The sequence below is a fragment of the Leiobunum rupestre genome, chromosome 6 (genome assembly GCF_980474605.1).
Source record: "Leiobunum rupestre chromosome 6, qqLeiRupe1.1.hap1, whole genome shotgun sequence".
Lineage (NCBI taxonomy): Eukaryota > Metazoa > Arthropoda > Arachnida > Opiliones > Sclerosomatidae > Leiobunum > Leiobunum rupestre.
The window spans coordinates 65,835,513-65,857,361 of NC_143389.1; the positions used below are offsets into that span (position 1 = coordinate 65,835,513).

General features: G+C 40.9%; 1 protein-coding gene across 1 annotated transcript in view; it reads right to left on the reverse strand.

Annotated features, from left to right (window-relative positions):
• LOC149943195 (carbonic anhydrase 7-like) overlaps nt 1–16,505 on the reverse strand; it is a 32,577-nt gene extending 16,072 nt beyond the window's left edge. Inside the window, exons 1-8 of the mRNA XM_090179577.1 lie at nt 16,493–16,505; nt 16,134–16,268; nt 15,204–15,380; nt 15,070–15,129; nt 13,547–13,720; nt 12,722–12,873; nt 12,067–12,159; nt 11,408–11,650 (exon numbers count right to left, since the gene is read on the reverse strand). Coding sequence (XP_090035703.1) covers nt 11,408–11,650; nt 12,067–12,159; nt 12,722–12,873; nt 13,547–13,720; nt 15,070–15,129; nt 15,204–15,380; nt 16,134–16,268; nt 16,493–16,505 — 1,047 coding nt within the window. The remainder of the gene's footprint in view (nt 1–11,407; nt 11,651–12,066; nt 12,160–12,721; nt 12,874–13,546; nt 13,721–15,069; nt 15,130–15,203; nt 15,381–16,133; nt 16,269–16,492) is intronic.
• Nucleotides 16,506–21,849: the final 5,344 nt, after the last annotated feature.

A 21,849-nucleotide genomic window follows, 5' to 3' on the forward strand; every position in this document is an offset into this window, starting at 1 on the left:
TGTTTTCGAGGCGTGAATATAGTTCGAAGAGCGATAGTGTGGTTTTTACATTTTTTAGAGTATAAACGTACTTTCTATCCAGATTAACTTTAGGCCAACTTGTTAATTTCACGCCTCGAAAACAAGACGTTGCTCGCGAAAAGTGTACGCAACGACTAGAACGTCGCACGCAAGGTTACAATGCGTAAAAAAACTGTCTTCGTCCGCCACAGGTATTTAGTTCCACGGTGTAACTCCGCTTTTACGCCCCCCCCCCCCCCCAAGGGTGTTGACTTCTGGTATTAACATTTTGAAGTATCGATGTTAAAGTAACGACAGAACACTACCTCCATCTATTGATAAGTGAAAAAAATTCCCGGACGCAGATGAATGTTAAAGGGCGACCCCTTTTCTTGGTTCAGGTTACATTGATTTCGAGTAGAGATTCTAGCTACTGTTCGTCTACTACATTGAGGGGATGCGTGTCTTGATGTCAATTCGCTCATCTTTTCTCCTTGTTTTTCAAATTTTCCTACTTTCAGGGAATGTTAAATTTAAATATACGTTCACCTATTAGGTAAAGTTATAGAAACGTAACGCGAAAAATTACTGCATTCGCCGAGTATAATACTGCAGTTTTCTTTCAAATTGATAGTGAAATTTAAACGCGATAAGTTATTTTGCTAACTTCGTTGCTGAAGCCCAATTTCCGCAGCTAAATGCGGGAAACTAAATTCGAAACGTGGTTGTGGACAGCGCTCGTATTAACGAAGTGGAAATACTCTAGGACTTTCTCGTTGCGTTTAATCTTGAAATAATATTATTGTATTATATGTGTATAACATTTTACTAAATATCGATATTACCATTACACATTAGACCCCCTCAATCATAGTAGAAACTAACAAAAATTACAATTATTATATTTTTGTATCGGTTGCGCAACTCAAACATTTCTGTGTTGTAAAAGCTTAGAGAAATAGCCAAAGTTCCAAATAATAAGAAAAGTGTAACGAGCGGGTATCGCGACCCAGTAACATTTAAATATCCTAATTATTGACGTGTATATTTATTTTATCAGCAGTTGCTATGAAATAAAGGACAGCGTATCACCAACCAGAGTGTTTAATGACTTTCCACTCATATACCGTTCATATTTATCGGTTCAGCGGTATTACCAATGTGATACATTTTTATATCATTTGTATTACATATAATATAAAAGTTTTGTTTTTCAAAATTGAATCACATTAAACATCAGATTTCAGTGGCGGAATAAGCAATAGGCTGAATAGACTTTGGGACCCGAATCTTAAAAAAAAGGTGAACCAAAGACGAAGCTGAACTCGAAAAATTATTTTAGGCGCCTAATAAAGCCTAAGCTTAGGAGCCCAGGTAGTTTTTAATCCACCACTGACAATTATATATAGAAGAGAGTCCTAGAATGGCTTCATTGCGTTTACAGATCATTTATTTGGAGTAGTTTGATAATGGTATATAAATATAGGAATGTCGTCTAAAATTGTACATAGTATATTAGCAAACAAGGAATGAATTCTATAGTTTAGCATAAAATCAGTTATATTGAAGTAAAATGTTATAGCAAAGCATGGAAAACGGATTTTCGTGCGTGAAATGCTAAAGCACAGTATAGCAAACTAGGTTTTTGAACCCAAAATACTATAGCAAACGTAGTTTTTGAATACAAAATGCTATAGCATAGCATAGTAAACGAAGTTTTATACATATAATGCTACTGCACAGCATAGTAAACTAATTTTTGAAAACCAAATGCTATTGCAAACAGATATGTTTATCGTCATTTGCTATAGCATAGTATAGTGGGCTCAGGTTTCAAACGAAAAACGCTATAGCAAAGCATAGCGAATACCATTTAAGAACTGAACTCGCTATAGCAAAGTATAGCAAAATTAATTTCAAAAAAGCGTTTACTATGCTTTGAAATGCTATGAAGTCAAAACTAGCATTGCTATGACTACGATTTGCTACGCTTTTAAACCCTAGTCAGGAGTTTTAACTTCCTAAGCAATATACGGACAGACGGTACATAAATAATTTAAAAAAATATATTGTATTGTATTTTACTATTAATTATTATAATTAGGCTAGTAGCATAGTATACTAGTCTTTTATATCCCACTAGTCACTATAAGGTTGCTAAAGTTGTGGAAACTGTGGTTTATTTAAATTAAAGGTATATTTTTGAGCATTGAAAGTTAGTACTCATTTTAAATTTAATTTCCTTATTACTTGAATAAAACCATCTCCTAATCAAGTACTCGATAACACGACTCGTTAAAAATATTACTCGAGGTGTAATGGCTTTTGGGGAAACCGATACCCTGTATGTCAAAACACGGTCGTAATTAACAGAAATGGGAACCGGGTATATAAGCATATAAAGAAGACAACAATAATAAAGATGAAAAAATAGTACTTTATTTTATTACCTCACGCCGGCGTCCAAAACAATCAACAATGAAGTACAATGGAAGGAAACCAAAATTTCCGCGCCTCGTCGCTACTACTGCCGTTCTGCCAGCCCCGAATCCTCCGTCCAAAGCTTTATGGACGCTGCGCGGTTCATAAAGAACGGGTAGCGATACAACGGTGGGGAGTCCACGGCTCCGTTTCTGCAACTCGCGGAGAGCCAACAAACTATTCGGCCGATGCGGACCCGTGATCTCCGCTCCGTCGCATCCTCCCACCGCCAAAGAGGACTTGGGGTCTGGAACTAAACAACATAAACAAAAAACAAAACAAAAAAATATTATCCGTTAATATTAATTAAATTTCTGTATCATACGGGCCGGCTCGCGGTCTTCGTCCTCGCCAATATGCCCGCCTTCTGGGTGCTCCTCGAGGGGGGTCCATACCGGAGGATGTTCATTCTTTGTCGGGTGGTTGGCGACCTCCGGGCGCTCTTGCACCTCCGGGCGCTCTTGCACCTCCGGGCGCTCTTGCACCTCCGGGCGCTCTTGCACCTCCGGGCGCTCTTGCACCTCCGGGCGCTCTTGCACCTCCGGGCGCTCTTGCACCTCCGGGCGCTCTTGCACCTCCGGGCGCTCTTGCACCTCCGGGCGCTCTTGCACCTCCGGGCGCTCTTGCACCTCCGGGCGCTCTTGCACCTCCGGCCGCTCTTGCACCTCCGGGCGCTCTTGCACCTCCGGGCGCTCTTGCACCTCCGGCCGCTCTTGCACCTCCGGGCGCTCTTGCACCTCCGGCCGCTCTTGCACCTCCGGGCGCTCTTGCACCTCCGGGCGCTCTTGCACCTCCGGGCGCTCTTGCACCTCCGGCCGCTCTTGCACCTCCGGCCGCTCTTGCACCTCCGGCCGCTCTTGCACCTCCGGCCGCTCTTGCACCTCCGGCCGCTCTTGCACCTCCGGCCGCTCTTGCACCTCCGGGCGCTCTTGCACCTCCGGCCGCTCTTGCACCTCCGGGCGCTCTTGCACCTCCGGGCGCTCTTGCACCTCCGGGCGCTCTTGCACCTCCGGGCGCTCTTGCACCTCCGGGCGCTCTTGCACCTCCGGGCGCTCTTGCACCTCCGGGCGCTCTTGCACCTCCGGGCGCTCTTGCACCTCCGGGCGCTCTTGCACCTCCGGGCGCTCTTGCACCTCCGGGCGCTCTTGCACCTCCGGCCGCTCTTGCACCTCCGGCCGCTCTTGCACCTCCGGCCGCTCTTGCACCTCCGGCCGCTCTTGCACCTCCGGCCGCTCTTGCACCTCCGGGCGCTCTTGCACCTCCGGGCGCTCTTGCACCTCCGGCCGCTCTTGCACCTCCGGCCGCTCTTGCACCTCCGGCCGCTCTTGCACCTCCGGCCGCTCTTGCACCTCCGGCCGCTCTTGCACCTCCGGCCGCTCTTGCACCTCCGGCCGCTCTTGCACCTCCGGCCGCTCTTGCACCTCCGGCCGCTCTTGCACCTCCGGCCGCTCTTGCACCTCCGGCCGCTCTTGCACCTCCGGCCGCTCTTGCACCTCCGGCCGCTCTTGCACCTCCGGCCGCTCTTGCACCTCCGGCCGCTCTTGCACCTCCGGCCGCTCTTGCACCTCCGGCCGCTCTTGCACCTCCGGCCGCTCTTGCACCTCCGGCCGCTCTTGCACCTCCGGCCGCTCTTGCACCTCCGGCCGCTCTTCGTTTTTTTTTATTCCTGGGGCAGTCCTTTACGGTTTGGTCTGTCACTCGAGCACAGATGGTGCAGAACTTCCACCCGGGGGCTGCTGCTGCTGGGGCCACTGGTTGATACCAGGGTTTTCTTTTGAGCACGGCTTGGCCCAGTTGATTGACGTATGCCATCCCTGGACTGCCCCTACCCCGCCCTATCCGCAAGTCAACGTGGCCATACGCCGCGGGGCCCGTACCGTGGGGCCGGATCCGCCGGACTAGACAGGGTGGAAGTGAAGTAGGGCGCTCCTCGGGGTCGTGGCGCAATACTAAAATATCCTCCAGGTGGTTCATCTGCGAGGAAAAAGAAGAGGGAAAGGATGTAATTGTTCCTAGGCCTTCCGTCTGGCCCGTCGGAAATATTCGTACGGGGGCCCTGCCATTTCCTTTTTGGTGTAGCAGAAGTTATCCCTGCCTAGGTTTGTGATCCCGATGTGACTTAAGAATACCTGAACCTCGTACCGGGAACGAAGTCTTTCCGGGGTTCCACCATTCACTGGGGGAACTAAGTAATAAATGTCCTTGTCCGGACCCCCAGCCTTTATATAGGATCAATCCCATCCCGAAGGGTTACCGGAGGGGTTTCCTCCTCGTCGAAGGTAGATGCTTCGTTTCTCGCTGGGGTAGCCCACTGGAATACTCTCGGATCTAAATTAGCCCAATATATTTTCAGATGACCAATATTATGGGGCCCGATATTTCTCCCGGTTTTGACGTCTTCTAATTCATAAACGAGAGGGCTCAACTTTCTCTTTACTTTCAGAGGACCTTCCCACTTGGGACCCAGCTTGGCCGAGATATTGTCGTGTGCCCGGGACAAAGGATGGGTAACCTTCCATACTAACTCTAAATCTAAAGCATCCCGGTGCATGTCAAAATATCGTTTTTGATGATCTTGGGCCCGCTGTGCTAACTCCTTCGACAAGGACAACTGCTGTTCCAGGACGTCGAAGGCGTTTGTTCGGTCGCTCCGACTCTATATCAAGGTCCCAAGGAAAACGGGGCTCCCTTCCCATATTAAGGTAAAAAGGTGACCGTCCCGTCGTAGAATGTGGGGCACTATTTAAGGCAAACCCAAAGGAAGGCAAATTATCATCCCATCGCCTATGGTCTTCTCCGAAATAGATGCTAATGATCTCCCCCAAAGTGCGATTCACCCGTTCCGTGAGATTGGTCTGGCGCCTATAGGGGTCGTAAACTTCGGCTTAACTCTTAAAAAGTTTACAGGTTTCCTTCCATAATGATGCTATATAGTTGGGGCCCTGATCACTTAAAATCGCCTTTGGGGATCCCCAACGCATTATGAGGTTCTTTAACTCTTTTGCACAGATAGGGGCTGTGGCCTGTTTTAAAGGAACTAACTCAACATATTTCGTAGCATAGTCGACGAAAACTAGGAGATATTTGTTCCCCTTCCGACTCATAGGTAAAGGGCCCATTAAATCGGTTCCTATCATATCAAAAGGAGATTGTAATTCGGTCGACTGCATGAGTCCGGGGGTTTTACGCGTTCTATGCTTAAGCTGCTGACACAGCAGGCATCCCTGGACATATTCCAACACATCCCTTCTGATGGTGGGCCACCAAAATCTATACTTGACCCTTTCAAAAGTTTTGTCTCTACCCCGATGGGCGGCGGTAGGGTGATCATGGTATAACTGTAGGGCTGCCCGCCGAAAGCAGATAGGAAGGAATATTTTCCTTCCCTGATGTCCTATGGCTTTACGGTATACTAATTTATTTACCATTTCAAACATTTTATCCGGGGTACTCTGAGATAATCTATCATATACTATATTGACAGTAGGGTCGAATTTTCGGGCAGCTAATATATCATCCCTACTGAAGGTATGGATAAGGGCGTGAGCGGAAGGTATTCGGGTTTGTTCCCCACTGTCGGGGTGGATGGCTGACCACTGCGTCTAAGGGAGTCCGCGTGAGATGTTCCCGAATACGAGTCACTTCCGAGATAGGTCATAGTCAATAAGGTCGAGGTACGTATAGGAGCTCTGGATAGCGCATCTGCCACCACGTTTTCCACTCCTTTGCAATGTACGATCCTAAAGTCATAAGTCTGGAGGTACATGACCCATCTCACTAACCTCGAGTTTGGCTCTTAACTGAAAGAGCCATTGGAAAGCCTTATGGTCAGTGATTACGGTAAAGGGACGATGTTCTAAGTAGGGCCGGTTTTTCTTAACCGCCCACAGAATACGAAGGCACTCTTTTTCTGTGGTCGTATACCTTAACTCTGCGCCCTGGAGGCTTCTACTTCCATAAGCGATTGGGACCTCTCTCCACTCTTGCTTCTGCGATAACATAGCCCCCAACCCCGAGCTTGAAGCATCCGTTGTTAAGATACAAGGGCAATCGGACCGCTACGCGGCTATTGGGTGGGGCTCTGCAGATGGCTACTTTAAGGACTCGAACGCGTCTTCTTGTTCGGCCGTCCATTGAAAGGGGACGTCCTTTTTCTTGAGGTTGTTCAGCGGGGCGGCTATATGGGAGAGCCTAGGTATAAATCTATGGTGCCACCCAGCCATTCTAAAAAAACGCTGATTTTCCTTTACAATTTTCAGGCGGGGAAAGTTCATAATCGCTTCTATTTTCCTAGAGTCAATTGCTATCCCTTTCTCGCTTACTATATGACCTAAGATGACTGCTTCGCTTAGGGCGAATTTACATTTCTTTAGTTGTAGGGTCATACCTGCATCTGTGAGCTGTATAAAAGCATATTCTAGGGCATCTAGATGCGTTTGCCAGGACCGCGACGCTATTAAAATATCGTCCAGATAGACACAAATTGAAAAATGTCCCCCCTCTCGGAAAATTTCATCAACCAGACGTTGGAAAGTACAGGGCGCTCCGGATAACCCGAACGGGAGAACGTTAAATTCATATTTCCCGTCCTGCGTTATGAAGGCGGTTTTGGCTTTGGAGTTGCGGTGCCACCTGCCAATACCCTGCTTTCAAGTCCAAAACCGTTATATACTTCGGGAGCCTAATTTCCCTCATAACTCATCTATTTCCGGAATGGGATACGGATCTGGTCTAGTAACGGCGTTTAACTTCCTATAATCGACACAGAAACGTATCTTGCCGTTTTTTTCCTCCACTAACACTACTGGACTGGACCATGGGGAAGTTGAGGGACGTATAACGCCCTCCCTCAACATGTCTATTATTTTTTCCTCCATAACGCGCCGTTTTTCCCCACCCACACGGTAGGGTTGACTATGGATTGGGGCGGAATCACCCGTGTGAATTTCATGGAAAACCAGATTAGTCCGGCCAGTAGCCCCAGAAAATATGTGAAAAATTTGTACAAAAAAGTTTTAACTCGTTCCGCTTTTGGGCGGGTAAGGTGGTATTATTCATGGCGTCCTGGATATTTTGTATAACTTCCGGGGTTGGAACTAGGGAATACGTATTCTCCTCTCGAAACGGAACTGTTAGGTCCCCGAGGGTTATCTCCTGGGTTGCGTAATCAATTCTTGCAATAAAGTATCTTAAGAAATCCTAACCGAGGATAAAATCACAAAGTAAGGAGGGGACAATTAAAAACTCATGGTAAAAAGACTGTTTTGTCCCTTCCCCAGTCGGTTGTACCTCGAACGCCACCATGACGGAACCCTTGGTAAACGTATACCGTCCTCGGACTCCTGTAAAGGGATGTCCATGGGTAGATTTAAAAAACTAGATAATTTCCGATACTGGTCCATACTCATAAGGGAAAGGTCTGAGCCGGTGTCAATTCTGGTCAAAAGGGGTGCGTGCACATAATTTACCATTACGCCCAGAGGTCGTGACTTCTGCTTCCTCTGCACGGCGCCTAACTCATTCGGGGATTTTATCTTTCGGGAGAGGCGGCTCCTCTTCCCGCTTCCCCCGACGGTCCTTTTCCCGCTGGAGTTCCGACTACCTTTTTATCACATTCCGTGACGAAATGTCCCTCCTCCTGACATAAAAACACCTAATATGCCTCCTATTCATAAACCGTCCTCGCCTTCGCGTGTCCGATCCTGACCTATTCCCACTGGGACGACCCTCGATCGCTCGTCGAGGAGTCTCGGGCATTTCTCGAAAAACCACCCGTTCCGGTGGAGGAGTCGGCGTAGGAACAAAAACATTAGGGGGCCCATAGGGACTAAAAGGAGGTTGGTAGTACCCAAAAGGATGTGTTGGAAATTGAGGAGTACCAGTAAAATTCATTTGTGGGACCCCAAAGGGAGTATTAACACTAGGGGGTTGACCATACTGATATCCCCACGGGGTTAAATTAGGGTAGGCTGGATGTGGGTTAACTGGCGTTGACTGGACCAGGACTTCAGGGGTACTCGTGGGTGGTAGTGGAGAAGACCCATTGGACCTCCCTCTAATGGGCCTAGTTGGAGTAGGCAAATGTGGTTGCGGTGTGGTTAGGGGGCTAGCCACCCTAGGTGGAAGGACGACCACACTACTCGCTTGGGCCGTGGGACTAGCTACAGTTCCTAATAACGTGGTAGTCTATACCGGAGTGTCTTCCCCTGTTAACATCTCTTCTATCGATATACACTGATCGGTAAACGTCGTAATCATGGCTAATAGGGCATGTTTAACATGGATTTTGATATAGTTGCGGAGGTTCATCCTCAGATAGCGCAATAAATCAGCGTCGGGGAAAGGTTCACGAAGGCATAGATTCATCTGGCAGACATCAAAAATGAAGTTCGACACTTTTTCGGCGGGTGCCTGCCTTCTATGCATTAATTTCATCTTCAACCTTTCCTCCGCCTCCGGATATAGCCTAATAAAACCAAAGGGGTATGATATAAAAGGGACGTCAAGGACCACCCGTTTAATCTATACTGGATAAAACCAGCGTCCTTGTCTATGTAGGCCTAAAGAGATAATACGGTACAGATGTCTTCTTTATACACTCGGCGTCGAGCCCCAGTTCGGGTGCCAGAAAATGTAACGGCTTTTGGGGAAACCGATACCCTGTGTGTCAAAACACGTTCGTAATTAACAGTCCTGGGGCCCACGACCTTATCCCATAGAAATGGGAACCGAGTATATAAGCATATAAAGAAGACAACAATAATAAAGATGAAAAAATAGTACTTTATTTCATTACCTCACGCCGGCGTCCAAAACAATCAACAATGATGTACAATGGAAGGAAAACCAAATTGCCACGCGTTCACTTCCGCACCTCGTCGCTACTACTGCCGTTCTGTCTGCCCGAGTCCTCCGTCCAAAGCTTTATGGACGCTGCGCGGTTCATAAAGAACGGGTAGCGATACGACGGTGGGGAGTCCACGGCACCGTTTCGCCACCTTGCGGAGAGCCGACAAACTATTCGGCCGACCCGGACCCGTGAACTCCGCTCCGTCGCAGAGGTTTTATTCTGAATAAGAGAAAATTTCCCCTTAATCGGGTACTCGATTACTCGACTCGACTTCAATATTACTCGACTCGGACACTCGATGCAAAAATATTTCGTACTTGATACCCGAGTCGATTACCTAAAACCACTACCCGCACAGCCCTGCAACATTCCAATAGCTTCAGTCATTTATTTACACATTTGTCTCAATTACGCTGCGAGAAAATATCCTAAGATATATTTGTAACTGATCCTATCTGTCATAATCTCTCCTTTCGTGACAATGGAACGACAGTTTTTGGTGGTTTCGTTCTATTTATCCACATGGTTATTGCGGAAAAAGATCATTTTAATTTGCAAAGCCAATGATTTGTTATTATAAAACGCAAAGAGTTTTCAAATGTTGGACGCCATATGGCTCTATGGAAAATAAAAAGGCTAATTGCCTACACCATCAGTTTTAAGAACAAAAATTATAACCGAATTGATTTTCAAAGTAATGGTGCAATCAAGGTTTAATTGAGTACAGAGCCCCCTAGTGTCTAAATATGCCCAAAGCTAAATATATTACTGTCCAGGACGATAATATGCTCAGTTCAGTTGTAAGTCCAAGCCTGAGTTGACCGATGATGTCAGTGTCAAAAAACAGTTTGTTTTTAAATTAGTATTAAAGTAATAATAATAATAATTATAATTATAATTATAATTATAATAATAGTAATAATTATGACAGTATTTTGTTACTTACGCTTCTTTACTCATTTCTATGCTATAACGAATATTCTTAGTAGAATATAGTTTAATATTTCAGTTCCCAACAAAATAGGCCAAAATTAAATAATTATTTCTTTTTGAATTCTAAGAAACCACTTAGGGGGTTCGGGGAATAGTAGCTGCCTCTTGGTATCAAGCGCCCCCTATTTTTCCAGAATATTTTCTCTCGGACAATGGTCATACCCAGAGATCGGGTCGGGAGCTTTTAGACCTCCCGTCCAATTATCCTGTCACCTTTGATGGTTTATTACTTTCTAGACCCTTGTAAAGGGTTGACTCTATATTACAATTTCCGCAGCTAATTATATTTTTAAGGACGATAAAATTAGCGAATAAGTAGATTAGTCCATTATGAAAAGGGATACAAAAGGTAAACCCTAATCAAATTTGAAGAAATTTAAAAACTTACAAATAGCTCGTACCGATTGGTCTTCGAGCAAACAAAAAGACGCTATTTTATTCAATTTAATTTAGTTTTTCACTCGAGCTATTTGTAAGTTTTTAAATTTCTTCAAATTTGTCTAGTGTTTACCTTTTGTATCCCTTTTCATAATGGACTTATCTAGTTATTCGCTAATAGGTGGTTCCTTTTAACTTATTTTATTTTTACCTTATTTTTGGGGAATCGCGCATGCTTTATTTTTGCCGCGCAGCTTTTATCATAGTTTTGGAATGCCAGAGACGACATGTTATAAATCAATAATACCCGATGCCAGGGCAATAAAAACGAACGCCTTAGAAGTTTCTGGGAAACCGAATGTTTTGATCTTACCCAATTAATCTTAATTTTTGTTGGTCAGTGGAAACCCGTGAGCTTTGAAGAATATTTTATCACGGTGAACTTTCACATGTCACCAAGGAGGGGTCATTTAGACCCAGGATGTATTTCCTTCGTTTGTTAACAACCTTTTAGAAATGAAGGGACGGCGTTAGGAAACCGTACTCCAACGTGTCCGTTACATATACCGAGGACGGGGGCAACTCAGTATAAAGTGCTTGTAGAAATTTGCAGAGAAGTCATCCACTAGCAAGTGGTTATGTCACGCAGACATTCAAACCATACAGTTGCGCGGAATAATTTTGTAAAAATAAATCGTAACTTACTTGCGATTCACTTATGAGAGTAGGTTGTTTCAAGACGACCCAAGTGACGGCCTCGTCGCAAGTCGGTGTCGTCAGTGACCCGAAGTACGTGTAGTAAGTTTCTGAACGGCCTTTGTTGGGCAGAAGTTCCGACAGATGGATTCCTCGAACCACCGTCGAATTGGCCCGACGAGGGTCCCTCACTTGCTGCAGATTTCTACTCAAGAAGGAGAGGCCAGAATTTTCGGAACTACCTTTGTCCACCTAAGTAGAAAAACCAGTATTTTAAGAATTTAACATGGATAAAAATAAGCTTATTGCACACTAGACGGGTAGTAAATTTCCCGCTCATTAATAAATTTTCTACATTTTAATAAGATAATAATAATAAAAATCAGTTAATAATAATCCACTTATAACGCCATTAATTCAGTGGCCGGGTTGCAAAACGTATAGGGGCTAAACAAATTCGCAAGGCATCATCGAGCGACTTCTAATTACTTAAATTTAGGTGGCCGGTTTACGATGCGAATCGGGGCTAAACAAATTCGCAAGGCATCATCGAGCGACTTTTAATGACTAATTAAGTGTTCAAGGCTTGGAGACGTTTAGTATATATTTTTACGTCAAAACCTAGGTATCTAATAAAGCGGAATAAGTATTTTATTTGCGTAACTTACGGCTACAAGCAAAGCCAGTACTAATATTCCATCCTTCCTTTTTGCGGCACTTTCCATGTTTCGGTATTTCGTATTACGATGGACAAAATGAATCTGTTCAAAACAAAACGATTGTCGATTGAATAGAGATGTTATGCAGAGCTCTCTACAAGTTTGAACGCCAACGTCCAGAGTCACGTGATCTTTATCCACATTTTAATTTCGTTTCACTTTTCTACTTCGGCGTCAAAACATTTTATAGTTCGTAAATAAATATCTGAATATTTCAATAATTTTCAGCTCAACAAATTGAGATATAAATAGGTTCGGCTGTTCTTATTCTAGCAACGTGCGTGTTACCAATCGGAAATATATTTACTGTAAACCTGGGTACACGAAAGCAAATGTTTTTGGTTGGACAATGTTATCCGCCCTACATGAGGTGCGGTTTAGTATTGATTAGAAACGTGTTTCATTTCGTCGTGTAACCGGGTTTAGCAAATGTTTCTAAAATGTTTTAAAATTCTATTGGAACCTTACTCGTTTGCATTAGTCAACCAACTGAAAGCGCCCTTAACCGATTTTAAAGAATTTAATTTCGCGAACGTCTAGGTAGTCGCAAGATTAATGTTCAAACTAATTACTGAACGAAATACTTTTATAAGACATTCTATACCTCCATGGCAAACGAACGGCTGTTAAGGTGGTGTTCAGAGCCTTCACCGTTGTGTTTCCCGAAATGCACGTGTAACGTCTGCAGATGAAATTTATTAGTTTTCGCAGGACCTCCAGTCACGTAAAGGTATTCACTGTTTATTTTCACTGCAACTGAAAGTAATTGTAGAGAGGACATTCACTAAGTATGTATTAGAACACGCGACACTAGAAACTCATATCTCATAGGAATGTACGCGAAACGAATACACATGTATAACTCGTAGTTGAAATTTTCCATTCACAATTCGCAAAGCGTATGTGGAACTCGCTTTCCACACGCACTATTTCTACAAAATAAACTGTTAGAATTAAAATACGCTACTAGATCGTTTCTTTCGCCTGTTCTCTGACTAAAAGTGTACTCTTTTTACACTAAAACGTTTTATTCGCCTCTTCCTGGTATGAGAATTACTCCACCCTATAAACTATTCACTTGTTCCGGAGTATTAGGGCTACTCTTTTTACTCATTCTGAAAAGGAGGAGTAAAGAGAGTAAATCGGATTTTATCGTCTTCTAGCCAGAATTTATATGCTAAAAAGCCTGCGACATTGCAGGCAGCCATTTTGTAAAAACGTTTTTACTCCGACTCGAACTATTCGTTACCACTGAATCGGAGTAAAATGACCTCATAGCGTTACTCTTCTTACAATACTTCGAAATCCCGGAACAATATAACTAGTTCTTTATCTGTGTGTCTTTAATTAGTTCAGTTTGTTTGTGTTTATGCCCATCCAACAGAAAATAACAGTCTTCACTGCTAAAAGACAACAAAAATAATCGAACCTGTATGTCCGTCGTTTTCAATTGTGACACTCGCTATTCTCGTTCTGTAATCGTGGAGATTCAAAGGTGATGCGAATCTCGCTCGTTTTACACTGTCGCTGTTCACGTCAATGTTCACGGGCGACTGATTTCTACCATTGCAAGTTGGATACAGCCTCGGCCACTCGTTTCGTTCTACGTGAAATCGGATTACATCTTAAAACTCCCCTTGTTCTAGCAACAACAAATTTTTAGAACTATTCATATATCCAAAATAGATTAAAGTGTTGGTTGCACGAAAAATCGATAGTATTAAAACGAATGAATGCGGGCTTGTTTTGAAGCCCAGGACGTTCTCTTTCCAGAAATGTCATTGTCGAAACAAATTTCCAAGCCTAAGTGTATTAGCTTTGAGTCCGAAACTGACCTTTTTCGCTCCCCAAAATCCTGAATTTTTCGGCGAAATTTTCTCCTCCGTAGCACGAGCAATTTGGGGGCAAATCAAAGCTGTAGTTTTATTCCTAAAATAGAAGGAACTGAAGTGGAGGGATTCTGTTTACTTGTAGAAGTTTTCAAACCAGAGGTTTTTAATCATAATATTAGGCTTATTATCGAAATAAAAAAAATTACGCGCGCGCTACGCGGCGCGCGCGACCCGACGTTTTAAGAAGAATTTACAAGGAGCCTTCGGTTTCATATCGTTTTTCTAATACGTAGGCTTCTGTATGCATATTTCAATTACTACTGCGTAGGACTTTTTCCTGGGTGTTAAATCATCTTTTAATCCCAGATGTAAAGAAATGTATTACAGACAATTAGCCAATGATACGCTTCGCATTTTCTGACGTCATGGGTGCCGAGAAGTCTGGAAATTCCACCATTTCGACTTCTTTTTATAATAATTGAAAGACCACTTAACCGATTTTGATGAAATTTTCTGTACTTGCTATAAAATGTTTGCTCTTTCTAATGAATCATTAATTAGCCATAGCTAAAATTTCATGCAACCAACACTTTAACAAAGGTTGGGGACAGGGTAACGAACAGGTGGTAAGTAATGGTAAATAACGTTATGGTATAATTAAAAATATTTTCTTTAAAAACGTTAAATAAAGGTACCGCTAGCCGCTACTTCGTGGTCTGTACATTTATTTAAAATCACTGAAGCTTTCGGACCGTGGTCCTTCTTTAGCCGCGTTACACAAAAATAAATGTATAGACTTTTTTAAACGTTATGGTATAATATGGAAAAAGTGGTAAATAATGGTAAATAATTTATTTCCATGAATTATTTATAGTACTTAAAACGTAAAACTACACTTATGGAGATAAAAGCTTTAAGATTTAGAACAGACTTGTATAGTTATCAAAATAATGTTTATGGTCTTCTCAAGTAGATATATTCCGTTTTCTTTAATGACTTTTTTGATTTCACATACAATAAAAACAATATTTACCATATTTACCTTTATTAACAACTTGGAGCTAGCCGAATAGGACTAAAGTGAAAAGTAAATTACATTGTGAAATAAAAGTGCACTTACCTTCGTATGAGTAGTCACTGCCAGATGAGGGCTTGCATTTGGTGTTTGCAGCTGGAGAAGCTATTCATTGAAATTGAGATATAATCAATTAACATGTATTTTAAATCTTTAGTGATTAAATTTAGCCATTTTACCGAAACACTTTGGCTCTGAATGCGACCACTTGTAATTGCCAAAGCACGTAATGCTCTTCTTTCCGTGAAGTCGGAAACCCGCTTTGCAAGAGACCTCGCAAGTCAACGGTGAAAATTTGGTCGCTGTACATTTCACATAGCCGTTTTTAACAGTGGGAATGTCGCAAGGAATTTTGTCTGTTTGTTAAATTAATAAATTTTATACATTATATCATCGTCATCAAAAATGGTTTAAAGATACGGTCACACTGGAGCTTAAAATTAGTTCAAGTCGTTTTGAATGCCAGTTTTGACCAATGTAATTGATATAAACTCGCAATAAAATCTGGTTTCAAGCGAAAGTGTGAACGCGGTTTAAGAATTTTATGATAATCTGAGATCTCTAATCAGGGGCGGCTCCAGGGGGGGGGGAATTATTTTAGTAAGCCTCTTTGTGAAATTACGGTTGTAGTGCAACCGTTCAACGATAGCGTCGTAACTTTCGTCGAAACTAAACCTAGTAGGCCTATATATAAGGGACAAATGATAAGTTTTATGCGAACTTTAGAATATCAAATGCAAGTGCTTTCTTATAAAAATATTCTAAAAAGCTTTATAGAGGTTTATGATTTTATAGAATGCCTATGGTGCACTAAGGCCTATGGTGCACTAATACCTACAGTGCCATGGGTGGACTCTCTTGACCTAAATCAAGGCCCAGTATTCCTTTTTCCCCTACACCACTTTTCTAGTACTGTAAGTAGTATTGCGGTACATGGGTATACAAATCCACAAGTGTCTGTTTTTTATGTCTTGAAAAAAATCTACGACGGTGGCCCCAAAATATTTGTCTGGAGCCGCCCCTGTCTCTAATACTATTTAGGATTTTTGGCACATGCAGAGTCGCTTTTTCATTCGCTAAGCCATTAATAAACTTCAGAGATTACTTACTGACATTTTTACATCTGCAATGTTCTATGGCTCGCCCATCGCAAACGGCTTTCTGGTAAAAAGGAATACAGCCTACTTTCCGTGAACAGATGTCATCAGAAAAATACTTCTCACAATTTACATCGGCGTAAATGCCTAAATAATCAGAAGAAAACCTTATATTATGTGAAATTTACTCAGCATTTTTGTTAAGTAATACCGAATGAAATATTATGTTAAATAAAAAAAACATTATTTCTCAAACTGTTACAATAGGATTGAATAACGTTTCACAGTCAGTATTTTACGTAATGTTTGTGAAATATCGGTGATTTCGTAGGTCTATAAACCCACCAGAGGAAATTGATCAATCAACGTACCTGGAATTGCCATTAGAAAGAAGGAAAAAAGTGGAACAAGTTTCATCTTTTCGATCGCTGCGTCTTGAAACGTAATCTATCCTCCAAGACTTCAAACTAAACGAAAACGTTTAAATTCATTGACATTTCCCCTCGTAGGCGTTCTTAAATTTTAGGAACAATAAAAATGCCAGCGGTTTGTTTCAATAAATCAGTAATAAGAATATGGTTTATAAAGTTAAACTGGAAGAATAATTAGTTTCGTTATTCATTCGTTGGTCTACATGTCTGTTAGTTGCCATATATTTGGGAAATTTACCTTCAATTGAGAATTTGCGCCTCTGTAATTAAGATCAGTAAATCCCAGAATGAATTCACTTTAGCTATGAATACGTAGGAGCAACTCTAGTCTCGGTTTTCATCATTTACGGAAGATAGTTTCCGCCTACAAGACGACTACAAGTCGTGCATGGATCCTCCCCCTTCTAGCTGGGCGAATATAAGAGGCCTGGTTTTTCTTCCGTAAAACATGAGCTGAACCGGGTACACGTTCATATTCTCAGTTAACGTTAGTTGATTCTTGGTAAACCCTTTTACTTTTAAGTAAAATCGTTTTTTAACAATACTGTACTATTTCTTATACTATATAATAAGATGATTTTATAATAAGGAACTACTTCAATACATGTATATTTTCAAATGTGAAACAATTAACTCCTTGACATATATTCTTCAACTCTCAGTTTTCTTTAATTTCTACTTTAAATAGGTTTGATTAGCTAAACAATGAAATTATAAAATAGACATTTTTAGACAAACATTTTGTTAAGGATTATCCAAGGTGGTTATACTAGTTTTGAAGAAACACGACTGACACCAAAAGTAGCTCAAATCATAACGACAATTTATTTAAATGTTAATAAATTATTAATGTTTTTGCGAAATTTACTCACCTTGAACTTTTCCCGTATTCTTCTAGCTAGTCTCAACAACAAACAAACGCGTAGCAGGCGTACAAATGCTTTCAACAAATTGCGGAAAAATTATAGTTGAGGAAACGGACATAGATAACGGAAGTGAATATGTATTCCGGTGCTCTTGTCAGCGGAACAGAAATCTCAAACTACCTTCCTCGCAGCTTCCAGGATGCGTTTCCGCTGATTGCCATCAACGTGGTTTCTCGAAGGAAGTGTGTAGCTTTCAATCCGTAATTTTCGAAGCGCTGTATTCCGCTTCACGAAGGGTATTAAATGGCGAAATATTTCCTAGTAGATTTATTTAAACATAGCCCTACATTGGAAACTTTCTAAAGCTACCACCGTTTTCTTCTCGCAACAAGCGCCTACGTTAAAGATATATTGTTCAGTTGTATATTGCAATAACTACTCACAGTAAACACGTTGTAAACAATGTGTATAGATGTTTTTTCGGTAGCGATACATTTAATACAACACATAAAGAAAATCCTCTAATTTCAATATGTAATTAATTAAAAAAATTTAAAGATTGGACATAGAAATACATATAGTTTTAGGGTGATGGGCTGATTTCAAATATAAGTCTCTTAAATAAAATGTGTTGTATCTGACATTCTTGGAGGGACAACCTAAGAGTTCTTTCACAACGTTCATACTCATTTATATTTAGCTCTATAGGTGGAATTCACGAGACGTTTAGACTAGATGGCAGCCAAGGGTCGACGTTATAAAGTTAGGATATCAAAACAATTATAAACAGGGGCTATACCGTTGTTTCTTGAACCAGTGCTTTCCCGCAACACTCGGATGCAACGCAGCCCCCTGCATAGTGAGGCAGCTGAGAAAAAACACACCTAGTATTGGTATAAATATTTTCTTTTAAAACAATGGTTTAATATGTTTAAAAACGGTAAATAAAAGTAATGCTACTTTATGGCCTGTATATTTATTTCAAATACCGTGGTTCCTCTTCGAGCAGGTTACACCAAAATAATTGCTTAAAATACATGAAAACCAAAGCAAAATACTACTTTAATACAATCATTAGAAACCCACAAATGGCGTTTATGAATTATTGCTCAATTAAGCTCCGCCCACAAAATTGAAAAAAAGAGTACATCGCTGAAACAAATAAATACCCGTTTGTTTATTCTCATTTCTTTCAATATTTTATCGTTGAAACTCTTTATAGTCATAAATGTGAAATTTTTAATTAATAAAAATTGTTATAAACTTAAAATAATATATTTTTTTAATGAGTGGGAAATTTTAATAAAGGTATAAATAAATCTATTTAAAATATGGTATACAAGGGGTCCAAGGTCAAATTCAATAGCGAATGATAAAATGGCTAAAAATAAATTTATTTTTAAACTAATAAACTTTGTAAAATCTCCGCATTGCATTACGAAAATGGTTGGACGGATTTTTGTGAAAACTGGGAATAGAATTCCGGCATTTATGGCGTGGCCTGAAGCCGGTTGGTCTAGGACCTCCCAGCCAATGACAGACGATAGAGTGGGTCCGCTTCGCTCAATTAGTCATTTGTTGATTGGAAATCGGGAAATTGCAGACAATAAAATCGACAACCTAACTTGGTAAATTCCAGCAGGGTTTCGCTGGTACTTTTAGACACAGGTCAACGCCAAGAGCTGGGCTCGAGCTCACCTCACTGAATTCGTATATGAGCTTACGGATGGTCTCGGGCTCACCTTGGTCTCACTATATATACAAATCGACGGGTGGTCTCGGGCTCGGGCTCAGGCTCCCTATAGTTACAAATAAAATGGTGGGTCTCACAATTTTTTAAAACTACTAAAGGCGCAAGCTCGAGCTCGATGTTTCAAATAGTCTCAGACAACCTTAAGCTCGGGATCACAAAATTGTAGCTCTGTTCAACATGATATAATTAAACCCCAGGGATCGAAAACAAAACCCCCGACCCAAAAAACCCATTGGTTTTTTTTGGACCCACCCACCCGAAAAAACCCACTATAAAAAACCAACCATATATATATATATATATATATATATATATATATATATATTTAGATTTCTACCAGTCCTTTTCAGTATCTATACACTTTTACAAGTTTTCAGCTTTTTCTGACATAAAAAAAGTGAAGCAGTCTACCTAGCAGACGATATCTAGTCCCTACAATCTTTTTAGCAGGGCTCGACAAAAGACATTTCTAATTTCTTTTGATTTATTTATTTATAAATTAGCGCAACTAGTGTTTTCGAGCTTTATTCCAGCATCACTGGCACACCTGGAAGACAGTCGGAGGCGGTCAAGCAGCCATGAGCGAGGAAATCCAGACGGGGCTAATCCGCGCTAGCTTCTAACGTTTATTTTTGCCAAAATAAATTTCGAACGAGGTCTTAGGGCTAAACAATATCGCGAATTGGAAGGAGATGGAGCTTATCCTCAGATACGAAAACAGCATTCAAATCGGTTTCGGGCTCGGCCTCAATCGTAATCGTGAGTTGAGCTCGTGCTCACCTCAAATATGAAAACTACCAAAATCAGTATCGAGCTCGGGCTCAAGTATTTTGTAGGGCTTAAGGTTGAGCTCTTAGTACGTTAATTGTTAATACGGGCTCGGGCACGAGCTCCAAGTAATGTGAATCATGAAATGGATTCAAGCCTGAGCACGAAGTAATTTGTATTTTAACAGGGGCTCTAGCTCGGGCTCACTAGTTACATTATTCGGTCCACAATACATCAGTTCGTGCTCGGTTTTAACGTTAAAGCTTATCGGTCTCATCTGAGGCTCACAATATTTATTGAAAAATACCTGAGCTCGGTCTCAAATTGACCTTGGAACATATGATTGTCAGAGTTCCACATCACTTTCTCAATCACTTTAACTTGGCTTATTTTCTTTGGCGGCGTTTTCTTGAAACAATTTGTATTTCTTTTTTTGTTTTTTTTTGGGTAATTTTGATCTTAAATTCCACAATCACAAGGGATTTTATGAACGGTATAAATTTTACTTTTATCTATTTTGAACTAAATAAATTTTAAATTATTACTTATTTATTAGCTTTAATTGTTCAAGCTATCTTTTGGGTTTTTGACCAATTGATTTCATATAATTACCTCTTGTTAATAGATCAATTATTGTTTGTCACTTACTTTACTTTATTGCCTAACGGATCTTTTCCACCTTTAAAAACGCGTAATAAAATGAAAAATAAAAACATTTTTATTTCCTGAACCACTATTTGAGTTCTGATTGGTTGTAAGATTTCTATGGTTAGACCAACACCATCGTGGGTAGCGTAGTCAAGGCTTTGTTCGAATTGCGTAATATTCCCACAGTACATGTTACATTTTACATAATTGTTTATTAATTTATATATATTTATTTCTTTTTAAACGAACACTCGTTGTTTGGTTTAAACATTTAAAAACCACTGGTAAAATTAACGTATAAACATCAGACATAAAGGCGTAAATTATATTTGATTCTGTTTGTAAGTTATGGTGTGATGACCCTAAAATCACTTATTTGTAGTACTCAGGTTTTGAAAAACAGGTAATTTGGGATGTGTTGATACAGCGAATCCTTCCGTATCATATTCATTTTAAAATTGGGGTCAAAGAAATAAAATTATTGGGTTTTCCATTAATTAATTTTTACCTCAAATTACCATCTTGGGCAAAATGCACAGTTTAAATGTCTGAGGAACCACAGTAGGCAATTTGAATTTAAATAAAGTAATTAAAAAATATAGGGAGATAATTTATCGTTAACTTCTCAAGGTGAAACTTAATTTGACAAATATGTATTTTATTTACATAGATATATTTCGATGTGATATCTTTAGGTCGAATTATGGTTCGATAAATTTCCTGTTTGACAAATAAGGATTTTTTCGTGTAGATTTAAAATAAATAATCGTTTCCCGTGCCCGGGGAATTTATTCCATTCATTTCTGGCATTATAGCTCTACAATTCTGGCCACTAGGTTCTCTCGTGACTTGACCCCGTTGCCTAGGAAATGGCAAGGCTTCAACTTTTAAGAGTTAAAACCCAAAAACAAATATGGCGTCGCCAAGTGCAAACTGTTGAATTATATTAAATTTGAAACGTTATTTACTTTATTTTAGCTTCTATAAAGAATCTCAATTCCCAGAATTTAAGAAAGAGAAAGGTTAAGACACATTCAATTAATTTAAATGGTTTTAATAAAAATTGTTGTTTTATCTCCGTGTAAAAGTTTAAATCTAACTTTTGGAAAACTCCTTATTAGGTCCAGATCAGTCTTAACTATCTCCGTGTAAAAGTTTAAATCAGTCTTAACGTTGTTAAAATGTACAACAAGTAGACCTCTCAAAGAAGGTAGGCAACGGATTAATCTATTTGGATAAAAAGATAGTACTTCGGCTCACAC